Below are 13,783 nucleotides of genomic sequence, written 5' to 3' on the forward strand. Positions count from 1 at the left end.
TGACGAGGGTTCAAAACCTGGCTGGGAAAGCGAGACGTCACGAGATTAAGCTGACCTCCCGAGATTAGTTTTTCGAAATCTAAACTCGGGATCTCGAGTTTAGATTTTAATCGATCAATGATCCAAATCGATCGCCATCCCGCTTTTCAATTGGGACCATTGATCCCATGCTTTGGGACCCCGTGGCACTTAAAAGGGAGGGCCCAGTGCCGCTCCCGGTGGGGACCAATTTTGAAATTTGCACACATGGGCATTGGGCCGTTGATGATGACGGCTTGACTCTAAAGCCGTTTGACGATGACGGCTTGACTCTAGGCCTAAAGCTGAGGCATTAGATTCTAGGAAGCTGCCGCGCGGTCACCGCGTATATTCTCCCCAAGATTCTCAGCGGGCAGTGGACTCTTGAAGCTCTCTCTCTCACTCTTTCTCTCTCTCTCTCTCTCGGGGCGACGAATCTTCCTATACAGTTAGATTCTTACACACTAAAATTTGCATGTCTTGTTAGCTTCTTACACGTCTGAATGCCAGGTTGATTGCAAACTGCATGGAATTAGGAGGACACAAAGAAGCAATTGAGGAGGGATGTTCAGGGGCAGCCCAAAGGATTGGTGTGTGTGTGGGAAGAGAGCAGAGGGGAATCAATGCTTTGAAGTATGCGCTCGAAAAGATTGTTCCGTCGCAAGGGCATGTCTACCTCTTGCACGTGAAGCCACATCTCAGCTGGATCCCCAACCCCAGTAAGCTCTTCAACTTTTTCTTTGCTAATGGTTTTATCCTGATTTGGTTTTAAGCAAACTTCTAAGGAGGTTGTTGTATAGCTCTGAAAGAAACAAATTAGGATACGGTCACAGGGCTCCAATAGTTCGATGTAATTACTGGTGGGCGCAACCATGCCAAATTGGTTTAGTTGCAAAACGTCCTGCAGAGATAACACAAGAAGATTCAGAAATTTTCTCATGTAGGAAAACGGAGTCTTTCTCAATGTTTTTCATACAATGCATAACATCATGAGCTTCTACTCGAGAGGCACCGCATACCTAGCTAGGTACGATTGGGCGGGCTGACGGTCCCTTGCTCCCAATCGTACCTAGCTAGGTTTGCGGCGCCTCCCTCACAGAAGCTCATGATATTGAAGTAAGTCACAATGTGGGAAATATTGTGAGAATTTGTGCAAAACTTCTTGTGTAATTATGCAAATAACCAATGCATGCGTAGCAGGATAACCATGTCTCATTCTCATGCATGGTTATGTGTGCATTGGTTATTTTGTTGGATAACTATGTCTCATGCACGCCTCGCGTCATCACTACCTTGTTCTAGATACACCGTACCTTAAGTTTCTGGAGGCACTGCCTTCAGAATCCGTAAGTATTCTTTTGTGAAGAGCAATATGGGCACCCTACATAGCACATGAGGGACCCTAACAAATTCACTTACCCAAATACCTTCTCTACCTTGAACAATATTTCATGTGATCAGACCCTTTGCTCCAGTTGTCCTCCTCCCATGCACCACCTCTACCTTGGTGATTCTACTACCTTAGGCAGCATGCCATTTCTCTCTTAAGCCACAACCTATGGTCCCTCATGTCTGGGCTCTCCCTTATTAAATATCCTACTAGTTGTTCCAATTTCGGTTCTCTCTCTCTCTCTCTCTCTCTCTCTCTCTCTCTCTCTCCCCCCCCCTACCTTGTTCACCATGTTTACTTTTCTACTCCTCCCACCTACCCATCAATGTATGATACACCTAGATTTTAGATTTTCTCTCCATTTTGTATTTTCATAGCTTTCCAGATAGAGTATCAGATTCTTTTGGGATGTAACTTTTGGTCTCATAGGTTATTTTGGCCTTTTGAAGACGCTTAATATAACATTTCATTTCATATCTCTCTCTCTCTCTCTCTCTCTCTCTCTCTCTCTCTCTCTCTCTCTCTCTCTCTCTCTCTCTCTCTCATTCATTCCATTTCATGTTTACTCTGCTACTCCTCCCACCTACCCATTGATGTTTGATAGGCTCATATTTTAAATTCTCTGTTCATTTTCTATTTTCATAGCTTTCCAGATAGAGTGTCAGATTCTATTGGGCTGTAACTTTTGGTATAATAGGTTCTCCATAGGCCATTTTGGCCTTTTGAAGACATTTTATATACTTGTTTTAAGTTTTAGCCAAGTTAACTGTTTCAACTTATTTTGCGCACGCCTTTTCTAAAAAAAAATTAAAGTTATAATGTTTTGTTTCGTAGCAAGTAAAGTGATTTAGTTTTTTTTTTTTTTTTCCTTTTCTTGTGTCTCTTGCTTTTATAGTTTTATGAGTGCTGTATTCCCTCTTATAATTCGTGAGTTCAGACTATTCTGAACTTATGAAGGTATATGTATTGAAATCTTTTTTGGAATATAATTTGTAAATGATCCTTTTATCACTAGTCAAAGTTGATAATTTTCAATCCTATTTAGTTCTTTTTTTAAAATGTTATGATCCAATACTTTTTTGAAATATGATGTTTGGGGATGCTTTTAAAGACATGGGTGGATATTAATTTCTCAGACTCCATCTCAAGTCCTTTTAACTTTATACCACTGATCATATATGAGCAAGTTGAATAGCTTGTTCTAGTTGTCATGCTTATAACATACAAACAACACATTTGTTTTTTACTTTACTCAGTTGGCTATTGTTCAATGCTCAAAGGTTGGTCTGTTTTTCAGTGGGTGGCAAGCTCCCAGTTGATGAAGTGAACCCAGAGATAGTGAAAAGATTTCAAGAAGATCGCTACTTCGACACAAAGAGACTTGTCAATAACTACATAAAGTTATGTAACAGAAGCAAGGTATACTTTCCAGACAATGTAAAGAACAGTTCTTAATCGGTAAAGCATCATCCTAAGAGATTTTTGATTGCAGGTTACATCTGAGCTATGTTATTCAGAGAACGATTCAATTCAGAAAGAGGTTGTGGATCAAATATCCAAACTGGGGATCACTCAGCTAGTCCTGGAAACGTCTTCGCAAAACGCTCTTACAAGGTATGATTTATGAGTACCACATGCTCCTGATACGTGCTCTTCATAGGGTCCATATTAGTTAGCTAGGTGGACAGGGGTCAAATTCTGTCAGATGTATATTTTCGTATTTTTTGAGGTTCTTGTGTTTGTTCAAGGTACTGCCAAATTTCTTAGGTGATTTGATTCTTGGTATGCAACAGAAACTTCATTGACATTGAGAACATTTTGATATGTTCTGTGATATTTTTTTCAGAGCTCTGAAAAAAGAAAGTATCTCAGCTTATGTAGCCAAACATGCTCCAGACTTCTGCTGCGTGATGGTTGTTCGTAGAGGCAAGCTGTACTCTGTAAAGGATGCAACACAGCCTGCTGACTTAAACTCATCTGTATTATCAACAGCTGATGACAGCAGTTCCTTGAGGAGCGAAGCAAGCACTTCAAGTGGCGAAGCCATTGAAGGTACGTGGTCTTCTTTATATGTGAGAGATAAGAGAGAGGCACACTAAAATTGCATTCAGGACACAAACAGGGCATTATGAATTTCTTGTTATGTCATTTGGGTTAACTAATGCACCTGCTTTGAGTGACTGTGTGCATGTCATAACTGATTTTTCACATGTGTGCACGTCATAATTGATTGATATCATGGACAAACAAGAAACGTGTTCTTTTTGTATACGAAGTGTGATTTTGTTGTGTTTACAAAAGCAGGTCCATCGATGATAGTGACTAACTTAGGAAATGGTGTAGGAGGGATGGAGTCTGTAGGCCAATGCATTACGTCACATTCGAAATTGACACAAAGTGCTTCCATGGATATTTCACGAGAGCCTTGGGAATGGCTGATTCCAAATAGCAATGACAATGTGGGACTTCAAAGTGCTACCAAAGTGATGTTAAGGAACCATTCAACCCTGCCTCCAAGTAGATTTTCTGGATCTGCACCAGCCACACCCTTTCATCAAGGACCTCATAGGATTGATCACTGGCAAGGACATGACAACGATAGAGCACTTTTGGCAATCCACACATCTGTGGCTACTCCAGGGAAAAGCTATCCACCTAGTGTGCACATGGAGGACTTGGGTAGTTTAGCTAACTCATTAGGTGCAAATGGAAGCCTTTATAAACTGATGGATTTGCCCCAACTGGTGGTAACAAACATCAATGACTGTGATGCACTTTCTCAGCTTAGCTTGGAGATGGAAAATTCGACAGGATCAAGTACTCTTGAATCACAAACTTCATTGAATGAGATGGAAAGTGTTCAAATGGATTCAAGCCCAGCATTCGGAAATGAGGTAGAAGTTCTTCACTCTTGAAGTGCATTGTGATGTATAACATATGTGCATGAGGCGACAGGAATGCTTGCAGGTGCATTTTTTCCTCTCATTTTACACACTAGTGAGGAATTAGCTATGATGGCTTTCCTCATGTAAAAGGATACATGGTCTTTCACAGCCTTGGTCGTGTACATTTTCACACCCAAGACTGACATGTCTGTGTGGGCCTGTTTGCTCAGCTGCTGCGATGCAAACGTAGGGAACATAATCTCTTGTCATTTTGTGTGATCTACTTCTTCCGTTCTTGTACTTCATAATCATTTGATGGAGTTGAGTAGGAAGGAAAGAGCTCTGATTTGCTAGTGGATACAGGCTCCTCCAAACTTGGAGTTTGATTTGCTGCATCGCCAGCTGAATGAAGTGAAGCAATCTTCACAACAGTGGGCTCAGAGGGAAGCTGAGAGGCAAGCAAGCAACTTCAAAATGGCAGAGGAGATGGTTGAGACTGCCAAGAAAAAGGTGCTTGTTTGTGGTGTACTTCTTTAGCATACCATTAAACAGCTCTGATGCAAAATTGTGGCTCTGTTCTTGCAGATTTGCGAGTTTGAAAGGCATCGAGATGCTGCCTTGAATGAGGCAAGAATCGCCTCACAGAAAGCAAATTATTACCAGAAGGAACTTGATCGAGCAGCAGCCATGTTACAAGCAGCTCTTCGGGATCAAGAGATTCTACAAGAGAGGCTGGCAGACGAAGAAAGGAGACATGTTGTGACACAAAATGACTTGGAGACTGCAAGAAGGATGGCAGATGCCTTCGCAATGACAGCAAAGTTAACCGAACAGGAACTTCAAGCTGAAAGATGCAGGTGCCTAGAAACAAGTTCAAGGCTTGAAGAGGTAACCAAACAGCTGGAAAAAGAATGCCAGCTAAGGAAAGCAGCTGAGGAGAGAGCTTTGCAGGATTCTTTTGCAAAACGAGAGGCACTCATCGCTTTGCGGAAGGAGCAGAAGTACACAGAATATAGCTTTTCAGAACTACAAACAGCAACAAATAATTTTCATGAAGAGAACAAGTTAGGGCAAGGTGGATATGGACCAGTCTACAAAGGCAAATTGCGTCACACTACAGTCGCAATCAAGGTTTTGGCTACAGATGGCTCGCAAGGACATAAAGAATTTCAGAGAGAAGTGAGTGCAAGTGAACTCTGCATTAGCTTGTGAACCGACAGAGGTCTAGTCGCATGCTTTGCAACCATGTTACTTTTCTTATGACTTGTTTGGTGATTTTATTTTTCCAGGTCGAGCTATTGAGTCGCATTCATCACCCACACATGGTGATGTTGCTCGGAGCATGTCCTGAGAAGGGCTGTATTGTTTATGAGTACATGGCCAATGGTAGCCTAGAGGACCGTTTGACTTGTAGAGATGACACTCCTCCTCTACCGTGGTACGTCCGATTTCGAATCTGTCTAGAAGTTGCAACAGCCCTCCTTTTCCTTCATTCGCGCCCACAGCCTGTTGTTCATCGTGACCTGAAACCTGGGAATATTCTGCTTGATCACCACTTCGTTAGCAAAGTCAGTGATGTTGGTGTAGCCAAACTGGTACCCAACAATCTTACGTTTAGCGGTGTAACCATGTACAAAGAGACTGTGCTGGTTGGGACCTGGGCATACATGGATCCAGACTATCAGCGGACGGGTGTTGTTAGCTGTGAATCGGATGTGTATGCTCTAGGCATCATCATGTTGCGGTTGTTGACGGGCTCACAAGCAATGGGAGTCACTCACTTGGTTGAACAGGCAGTAGATAATGGACGATTTGAAGAGGTTCTTGACAAGTCAGCAGGTGAATGGCCACTTGCAGAGGCAATGGCTCTTGCTTGTTTGAGTTTGCAATGCACGGAGCCAAGAAGGAAACATCGCCCCAATTTGGAGACAAAATTACTTCCTGAACTTGAAAGCTTTCAGAATGTTGCAGATAGGGCAGCTGCGAACATGGCCTGTGCAGGGTCATCTTCTTCCAGTACATCGCCCGTTGTTCCGGGCTCTTTTTTCTGTCCCATACTGCAGGTTCCACCATACTCCCTTCCTAATGAACATAACACGGGTACTGCTCAAGCAAGGTGAAGCTATTGGGTTACCAGGCTATTCATCTGAAACAGCTCTTGGAATGAGGGCTATAGCCCTCTTTTATAACCACCTAGGTAACAATCATATTGCTGGTCTGTTCTCTTATATAAATATCCGGTACAGAGATTGATGAACTTAGGCAACCCAATAGCTTGGCCTTGTGTGAGTAGGTATGAATTGTATAGCATTTTTTTCTGACGATCGGTTCACTGATGGGCAAGGCTATTAGCTAATGAGTCTTATCATGGAACAGGAAATCATGCACAACCCACACATTGCAGCTGATGGTTTCACGTATGAGCATGATGCTATCAAAGTTTGGCTGGAGGAGCATGACACGTCACCAATGACCAATCTTGTGCTCAGTCACAACAATCTCATTCCTAATCTTTCTTTACGATCAGACATCAAAGAGTGGTACGAGAATGGGCTGATCTTAATGAATAATGAACAATCCATGGTCCTCTTGTAAGGCAGTCCTAAACCCTAAACCAGCCCTGCAAAAGGCTCTTCCAGGTAGAGAGTTTCGAATATGGATAGGGTATAGCACAGACGAAAGAATATGGAGAGGGCATAATAGCACATACTTTCATCAAACATTCTTTCCATGGATGCTTTCTTGAAGTTTGTGTTGTTTCTTTAGACCCTCAGCTAGCTTTCAAACATGTTGTGCTAGCCCCTCCCGTTGATGTAAGCATGTATATATAGACACCACAGTATAAGTGCCTCCATATTGAATTTAACATAATGTACAGCCTCCTCCGCCTGTGGCAGTTCATTTTGTATTGGCAATTATGTACACTAGCTTCCCTCGACATGGAGTAGTTTGGGCTTCTACCATATACCTCACCTAAATTTACCTCCTTCACACTCTCCAACTTGCCATTTGCTATTCCCATTGTAGTGGTTGCTTGGCGCGGCATCGCTTCTTGGCAGAAGAGGCAGTATTCAGTTCGACCAGTACATGTTGAGGTCTTTCATGATGTAGCTCAGTTTTTGTACACAAACCCAATTTTAGCAACACATGCCTTTGGTAATTGTACACAAATGACCCAGACATACACCAAAGGTCTGATATCTTCCCTCGTAACGCATATATAGCAACATTATTCTTTTGTAAATACTTGTTTTATTTATTACAAGATGTGGAGTTCTCTTTTGTGGTCTGCGTATGTACTTTAAGACGAATGGAATCAGGTAGGTTCCTGTGAGGTGCCAGGAAAACAGATTACACCCACCAAAGATAAAGTGCCAAGAAATGGAATATATGGAAGTCCCAAAGAAAAGATGCCTGCTTCTGCGAAAGGCATCGAATTCTACAGAGTAAAATCAATTGGTTTTCAAGCATGCACAAAATATGTGGCTGACCTTACCCTTGCTCACTAGATATGTCACATGTGGCCCAAACGATTCTCTGTAAAGGTTCAAAAAATGTGCAAGAAGAGGACTTAGGGAATAAACTGGTAATGCAGTAATCAGAGGAGAAATACAAGCTCTGTTATGAACAGAGTTGAATGTATAAGAGAGTGTGGTTTACATAAAAATGTAAGAGCAACTTGCTAGTTTTGAGTCTTGGAAAGCCCATAAAATGTATGGCAGGCAATGATGTTTTTATCGAAAGAGCTTTACAAGGAATTGTGACAGAGAAAAATAAGCTCGATAAAATAGTTTGGTCCAAAATAGAACACAGCTTTAGCCGCACGAATGGCCTCGGGCAGTGGAGAAATAAAGCCTGGCACTCCCGGGATAACCCTCTCTCTTTTGCCCCTTTGAGTAATCACTTGCATTTGAACACGCCCGGATTTTGTCTATCACACTCTGTGCCTTCAACACTTGCGGTGTCTGCTCTTCCCTTTCTTACCCCTGCTTTGTCGTATGCATCAGCGGCAGCGTCAGCGGCTACTGCCACATCTCTGCTCACGCAACATCCTCAGCCTGGCCCAGGTGATATTATACCCACTGTTGTGCAGCCATCCCCAACTTTGCACCATGCCTCGCAATCGAGCCCTGCCACAAGAGGAACGTCGACACATCCAAGTTTTGTTGAGGATGTCGTCCATCAACCAAAGCTCAAGCTGCTGAAGACATGCAGCAAAATAGGAGTTGATTCAGGCAGTCATCTTTGCCAGATTTTGTCAATTCAAATGCATGTTCTTGAATCGAGGAGATAGCGCTCGCTGCTGCTGCCCCACTTCCCATTGCTGTTGTCCCCCCCCCCCCCCCCCCCCCCCCCGGGCCCGTGGTGCTGCTCTCCTTCTTGTCCTTTGGAGGAGTTGCGACCCACTTCCTTCGCATTCATTCCATCTTCGTTTGCCGTCGGATGGAACATTCTGCTCCGCCACAGAGGGGCTCGACTGAAGCCCCCTTGCGTGACTCTGCTGAACCAACCATCCGACTTTGAAAGAGCAAGCGATCTTGAGGCATAGGTGGCGCGTCTATGTTATCTGTAAGATAACCAGCACCCGACCTAGCAAAGGAGAGGTGCGTGATCTCCAGGCCCGCATTTTAGCAGAGGTGGGAAAGATCATTGACGTTCAGCTTCTTGGGCGCGGCTACTATCAGATAGAGTTCGAGACTTCCGAGATGGCGTCCAATTCATTACGGTGAGCCCCCTTTCCATCCGTGCAGTCAAAGCTCATTTTTGATAGTGGTGCCATGGCTTCAATCCAGCTAGCGATGCTCTTGTCGAGAAGGCAGGGGACTTGCCCATTTCGGTTTGTTTCCCTCGCGTGAGGAGAGAGTACCTTTTGCTACTTTCCAGGATAGGTTCTGAGATTGGGACCGTGTTGGAGACACCACGCACGGCAGCTTCAGTTGCTGCCATGGCAGCAAGCATACCTTCGATACGTGTTCTGGTTCGAGACACCCACACCCTCCCGAAGGTAGTTCTACTACTTCGGGTGAGTGGTGGTTCTGTCAGAACGTGGACTATTCGGGGCTCACGAGTCAGATCTTCATTTGCAGACAAATGGGCCATCTTGCGAAGGCCTGTCCACGGAGGAGGCCCCGACTTGCAACATAGACCCAGCCTACTAAGGTTGGCCAAGCTGGGCACGTAGAGACGTAGGGAGCACATGCGGGTACCTCATCCGAAAGAGGTGCCAAGGCATATGCGGGCTAGCAGGAAATTCGTGATCAATGTCACCAAGGACCACCACACCAGTTTGGCGCCCCTGGTACACCACGCCAGCGGCAGTGGGTTCCCACAAGGAACCGTTTCGACCCTCTATAGCAAGATGAGCGGCGGATACCCCTTCCCCCTCAGCTTCGTCACTGACAACCCCTCCTCCCTCTCCGCCTACCGTCCCTATTCCTCCTCGTCCACCCACCCCCTCCACCTCTCCCATCCCTCCCGCTAGTCCCCCCACTTCGTCGCCTGTTCTCTCCCACAATCCGTTGCCGGCCCAAGGGACAGGTCATTCTTTGGTAGCTTGGAGGTCTCTTGGCAGTGCATTTGCCAGGAGTCGCTTGGTGCGAGAGGAGTCGCCCAACCTGCGGACGCCCCTGTTGGTGTAGGCATTGCCTTTTGTGGTAGTCCCTCGTGGGCTGACCAATTTTGACATCCGTTGCCGTTGGGACTTCTTGGACCACGGCGTCACATGATTTCTCGGCGACTCTTCTCTCGACCTTGAGGCGGCTTGTTTCAGAGTCCATGTACTGTTTCTAGCAGGTAGAGGGGCAGAGGCCTTGAACACAGCGATTGGTTTCTCTTTCCTACTACGTGGCAAGAATCGGACTGAGTAGACTATGCATACAGTTCTGGACTAGCTTCATGTTCAGGCTCTGGAGTTCTCTCACCACACGGGAGACTTGGGAGACTCAAGCTCTCGACCATGGGGATTTACAAGCACACGCCTACCCCCAAGCTCTACAAGAACAAATTGATCGCACGGCATGTACCTACAAAGGCAGAACCACATAATTCTAAAAACCATTTGAGATATCTTATCAACCATAACAATCTGTCATAGATACTCATTCTCATTTTTAACCACAAACCAGAGCTATCCTTGCAAGCTGACACTACCATGATCTTACCAGCATGCATCATTTGTAAACACCAAGCTCATCTACGGACTCCCCTTCTAATTGGCGGCTGCCTTCTCAAGCCCCTTACCACGCCCAGCTACTTCATTTGCCCACGACCAGCTCTTCCTTGCAGGCTCCTCCCTTGCAACAACTGACATCACCAGGCCCCTCATTCCACAAACGTCCTCCCTCATAGTCACGTCACCTTTCTGGTCCCAGCAAACTTTATCTTCTTTTCATAAAAATTCAGTTAAAAAAAAAAAAGTACTTTGAAGCATTACTAATGTACCCACTAAAGAATGAATCCTGCTCATGCAAAAAATCTCACATGGCATTAATCATCAGCAAGAAATATGAAGCTAGGCGGATACATAGCTGATCAACAAACTCTGATAGCAGAGCGGGTGAGGACTCACATGGCTTCAATCATCAATCATCAGCAAGAAATATGAAGCTAAGCGGATATATAGCTGACCAGCAAACTCTGATAGCACAATGGGTGAGGACTCTCGCAACAATGAGATCAACATTGGACAAGGGAGAAACTCATGGAATATCCTTCAGGACATTAATATCAACCACACAAGTGCATGCACGGATGTCAAAACCCCATCATTACCCGACAACTCTGATCATCAAATATATTGAAAGCCATTTCCTCATGGCCACCACCCACCAACCTCATAAAAAGAGCCATCAAGTATTAACACATGACCTCAAATGTTCAAGCCATGAAACAAAAGCATGAAAAAAGTTTCAAAAAACTTCTAACAGTTCCTCATCACTTTGCTATCTTGTGCTTTCAAGATCTTAGCCTAAGTTATTGTATTAAGGTTTTTCTTTTTTGCAGGAAAAAGATCCTTACATTAATTAAGAAACCTGCCCAGTGGGCTACAACCTGCCTTGCAAGAGAGGGCTACATCAAAATTTGGGGAGACTCTCAATGAAAAGGTATAATATGTACAATGATGGCTAAATCAGGATATGAGAGGAGGAAACAACCATAGTGGTGTACGGTGCTGCCATTTAGGTGCGCCATGTGAACCATGGTAAAATAGGGCCCTGATCGCCAAGGTCTCGAGAAGGCCTCGCGGCACGCTTGCATGCGGTTGGAGCTCCCATGGAGTCTCTCAAACTGGCCCTTGAGTGTATGGACCAGCTCCAGCCAAATGCCACATATAGTCTCTACGGGTGGAACAGGTCGAGCCTCGAAAATGCCGAAGCAGCTGGCTCTCCAGATGAACCACAATGTCAAGTTGCAGATGAGCTCTCAACAACACTCTCTATCTCTGCCTGACTCCTCAGGAACAAGCTCTGTGGTGGCTTGGAGCGTAGGCAAGCCCTCCTGTATCACAATCATCCTGTTGAGACTGTTACCATATACATGTGGTAGTGATGTGTGTGAACACACTTAGGACCACCGGGGTATTTTTTCCCTCACTAGGAGGTTTTTTCCCTTGTGCATTGTATATACGCCCAACATTCTAGGGCTATCTATCTTTCCATTGCACACGAAGTAATACACTCTCTTGTGTGCCTTGAGCTTCCTTCATCTTCTCCACGCTGTGTTTTTCGCAACCCTAATTCCAACAATTGGTATCAGAGTAGGTTGCATCCTCCCGGGCTTAGTCACCAGCAGCTCCAGCACACGCTTGCTCACTTTCTCCAATTTTTGTGAGCTTTGGCGAGCGTTTGCAAATCGACAAATATTCTGGGAGAGCTCGAAGAGCATAGTCTGCTCAGATTTTGAGTCGAGCTCAATTCGGCCTTTGTTTCCACTACAGGCAGCATTGCGTAGGCTATTTCGTCAGTTTGTGCAGAAATTCTATCAATGCCGTTTTTTGCATAACAGGTCCCTTACGGTCTTCTACGGTTTGTGCTATATAGCACGTGTTGTTCCCGCTTTTCTTCTCCTCTTTTCGGGCAGTTTTCACATCAGGTGCAACATTTACCATGGCTGACAACAACAAGATGTGTTCAAGATGTTTGCTGCCGAGGACAGATTGGATGGGGACAATTACCCTATGTGAGCTTATATGATGCAACATGTTCTTGTGTCGAAGTGCGTTTGGAACATTGTGTAGGGCATTGATGTATGTCCTAGTTTTGAGGATACAGGCGATGTTGAGGATGTTGTAGGTCTTGCTGTAAGGATTGCTGCTGTTAGAGTTGTTTTGCCTACGGCAGAACAAGCTCGTTGGGATGTAAAAGATGCGCAAGCTCATACATTGATAGCGTTGTCTGTGAAGCGCACTATTACTCCTCACATTCGTTCAGTGAAATCTGCAATACAAGCTTGGGATATTTTGGCTGGTCTTTATGCAAGTCGCAATGAGACAAAAATTGCATTGCTGCGTAAAGAGCTGGAGTCGAAGATTATGCATAAGGAATATGACATGGACACTTTCCTTGCTGGTGTCAAGGATATCAATGAGCAACTTATTTCTGCAGGAGAAGTCATTTCAGACAGTTCCCTTGTGCAGACTGTTCTTGATGCCTTGCCAGATTCTTACTAGACTTTTGCTAGTACTTGGAGACTTATGAACCAAGGAAATCCTGAATTTGTCAAGTTTGATGTATTATGCACATTGCTGTTGCAAGAGGCACTTTCGAGAAAAAACATGACTAGCCAGCGTGTAGTTGAATAGGTCATTATTGCTGCTCCAAGAAAAGGTGGTAACAGCAATGCAACCACTTCTTATGGTTCTTCTACGAGTGGAAAATCACCTGTTCCTAATTCTTCTGCTGATAGCAATTCGTTTGGAAATTCTGGTGATAAGGGCAAAAAGAAGATGCGTTGCCATTATTGTAAAGCTAATAATCACTTGATCAAGCACTGTCCTAAGTTGAAGGCCAAAGAGGCTAAGAAGAAAGAGGCTGGTTCCACTACTAATGTTGGTTCCACTACAAATGCAGCTATTGTTGAGTCTTAGGTGAAAGGAGACTGTGATGCTGATGTTGATGCAGAATGGGCTTTTAGTGCAGAGTGCACTTATGATCCTAATGTCCATGAGGCATGTTTGTCAGTTGCTGCAGATGCTCTTGATAGTGGTGCTACAAAGTACATTACCTCTCATCGTGACTTGTTTACCTCTCTCAAGGATCACGCATGGGAATTCAGACCCTTGTGCCAACAATACCTCTTATCCGGTCAAGGGAGTTGGAAAGATTGTGCTGAAAATGACAGTTCTTTCACAGTTGTTGATGTACTTTATGTACCTGGATGAAGAAGAATCTTTTGTTTGTATCTGCACTTGCTACACTTCGACTTGTAGTCAAGTTTGTGGATGACAGATGTACAGTACATGATCTCAGTTTTGGTGATGAAATTGTTGCAT

General features: G+C 44.4%; 1 protein-coding gene across 5 annotated transcripts; it reads left to right on the forward strand.

The window, feature by feature from the left end:
- The first annotated feature begins 374 nt into the window (after positions 1 to 374).
- LOC147430628 (U-box domain-containing protein 52-like) lies at positions 375 to 7,569 on the forward strand. Of its 5 annotated transcripts, none has more exons than XR_015185636.1 (9): positions 375 to 737; positions 2,706 to 2,827; positions 2,901 to 3,022; positions 3,255 to 3,460; positions 3,713 to 4,302; positions 4,657 to 4,803; positions 4,879 to 5,472; positions 5,583 to 6,490; positions 6,670 to 6,806. XR_015185636.1 is itself a non-coding variant. In XM_086493223.1 (9 exons), exons 1-9 carry the CDS (start codon positions 545 to 547, stop codon positions 6,886 to 6,888), a joined length of 2,967 nt encoding a protein of 988 aa, XP_086349349.1. In that variant the 5' UTR covers positions 375 to 544; the 3' UTR covers positions 6,889 to 7,569. The 5 variants fall into 5 exon arrangements, 3 of the variants coding, with proteins under 3 accessions (XP_086349349.1, XP_086349350.1, XP_086349351.1); XR_015185637.1 differs by having other exon boundaries at positions 5,583 to 6,586; positions 6,670 to 6,803; XM_086493223.1 differs by having other exon boundaries at positions 5,583 to 6,356; positions 6,670 to 7,569.
- The last annotated feature ends 6,214 nt before the right edge of the window (positions 7,570 to 13,783 follow it).

The sequence above is a fragment of the Adiantum capillus-veneris genome, chromosome 21, assembly GCF_014529385.1.
Source record: "Adiantum capillus-veneris isolate H3 chromosome 21, ASM1452938v2, whole genome shotgun sequence".
Lineage (NCBI taxonomy): Eukaryota > Viridiplantae > Streptophyta > Polypodiopsida > Polypodiales > Pteridaceae > Adiantum > Adiantum capillus-veneris.

Excerpts from the sequence above, each read along its gene's own strand:
- LOC147430628 (XM_086493223.1), top strand. The coding sequence starts at position 545 with ATGGAATTAGGAGGACACAAAGAAGCAATTGAGGAGGGATGTTCAGGG. Across the intron at positions 3,023-3,254 it reads TCGCAAAACGCTCTTACAAG|AGCTCTGAAAAAAGAAAGTA; the intron begins GTATGATTTATG and ends TATTTTTTTCAG. Across the intron at positions 4,804-4,878 it reads TTGAGACTGCCAAGAAAAAG|ATTTGCGAGTTTGAAAGGCA; the intron begins GTGCTTGTTTGT and ends CTGTTCTTGCAG.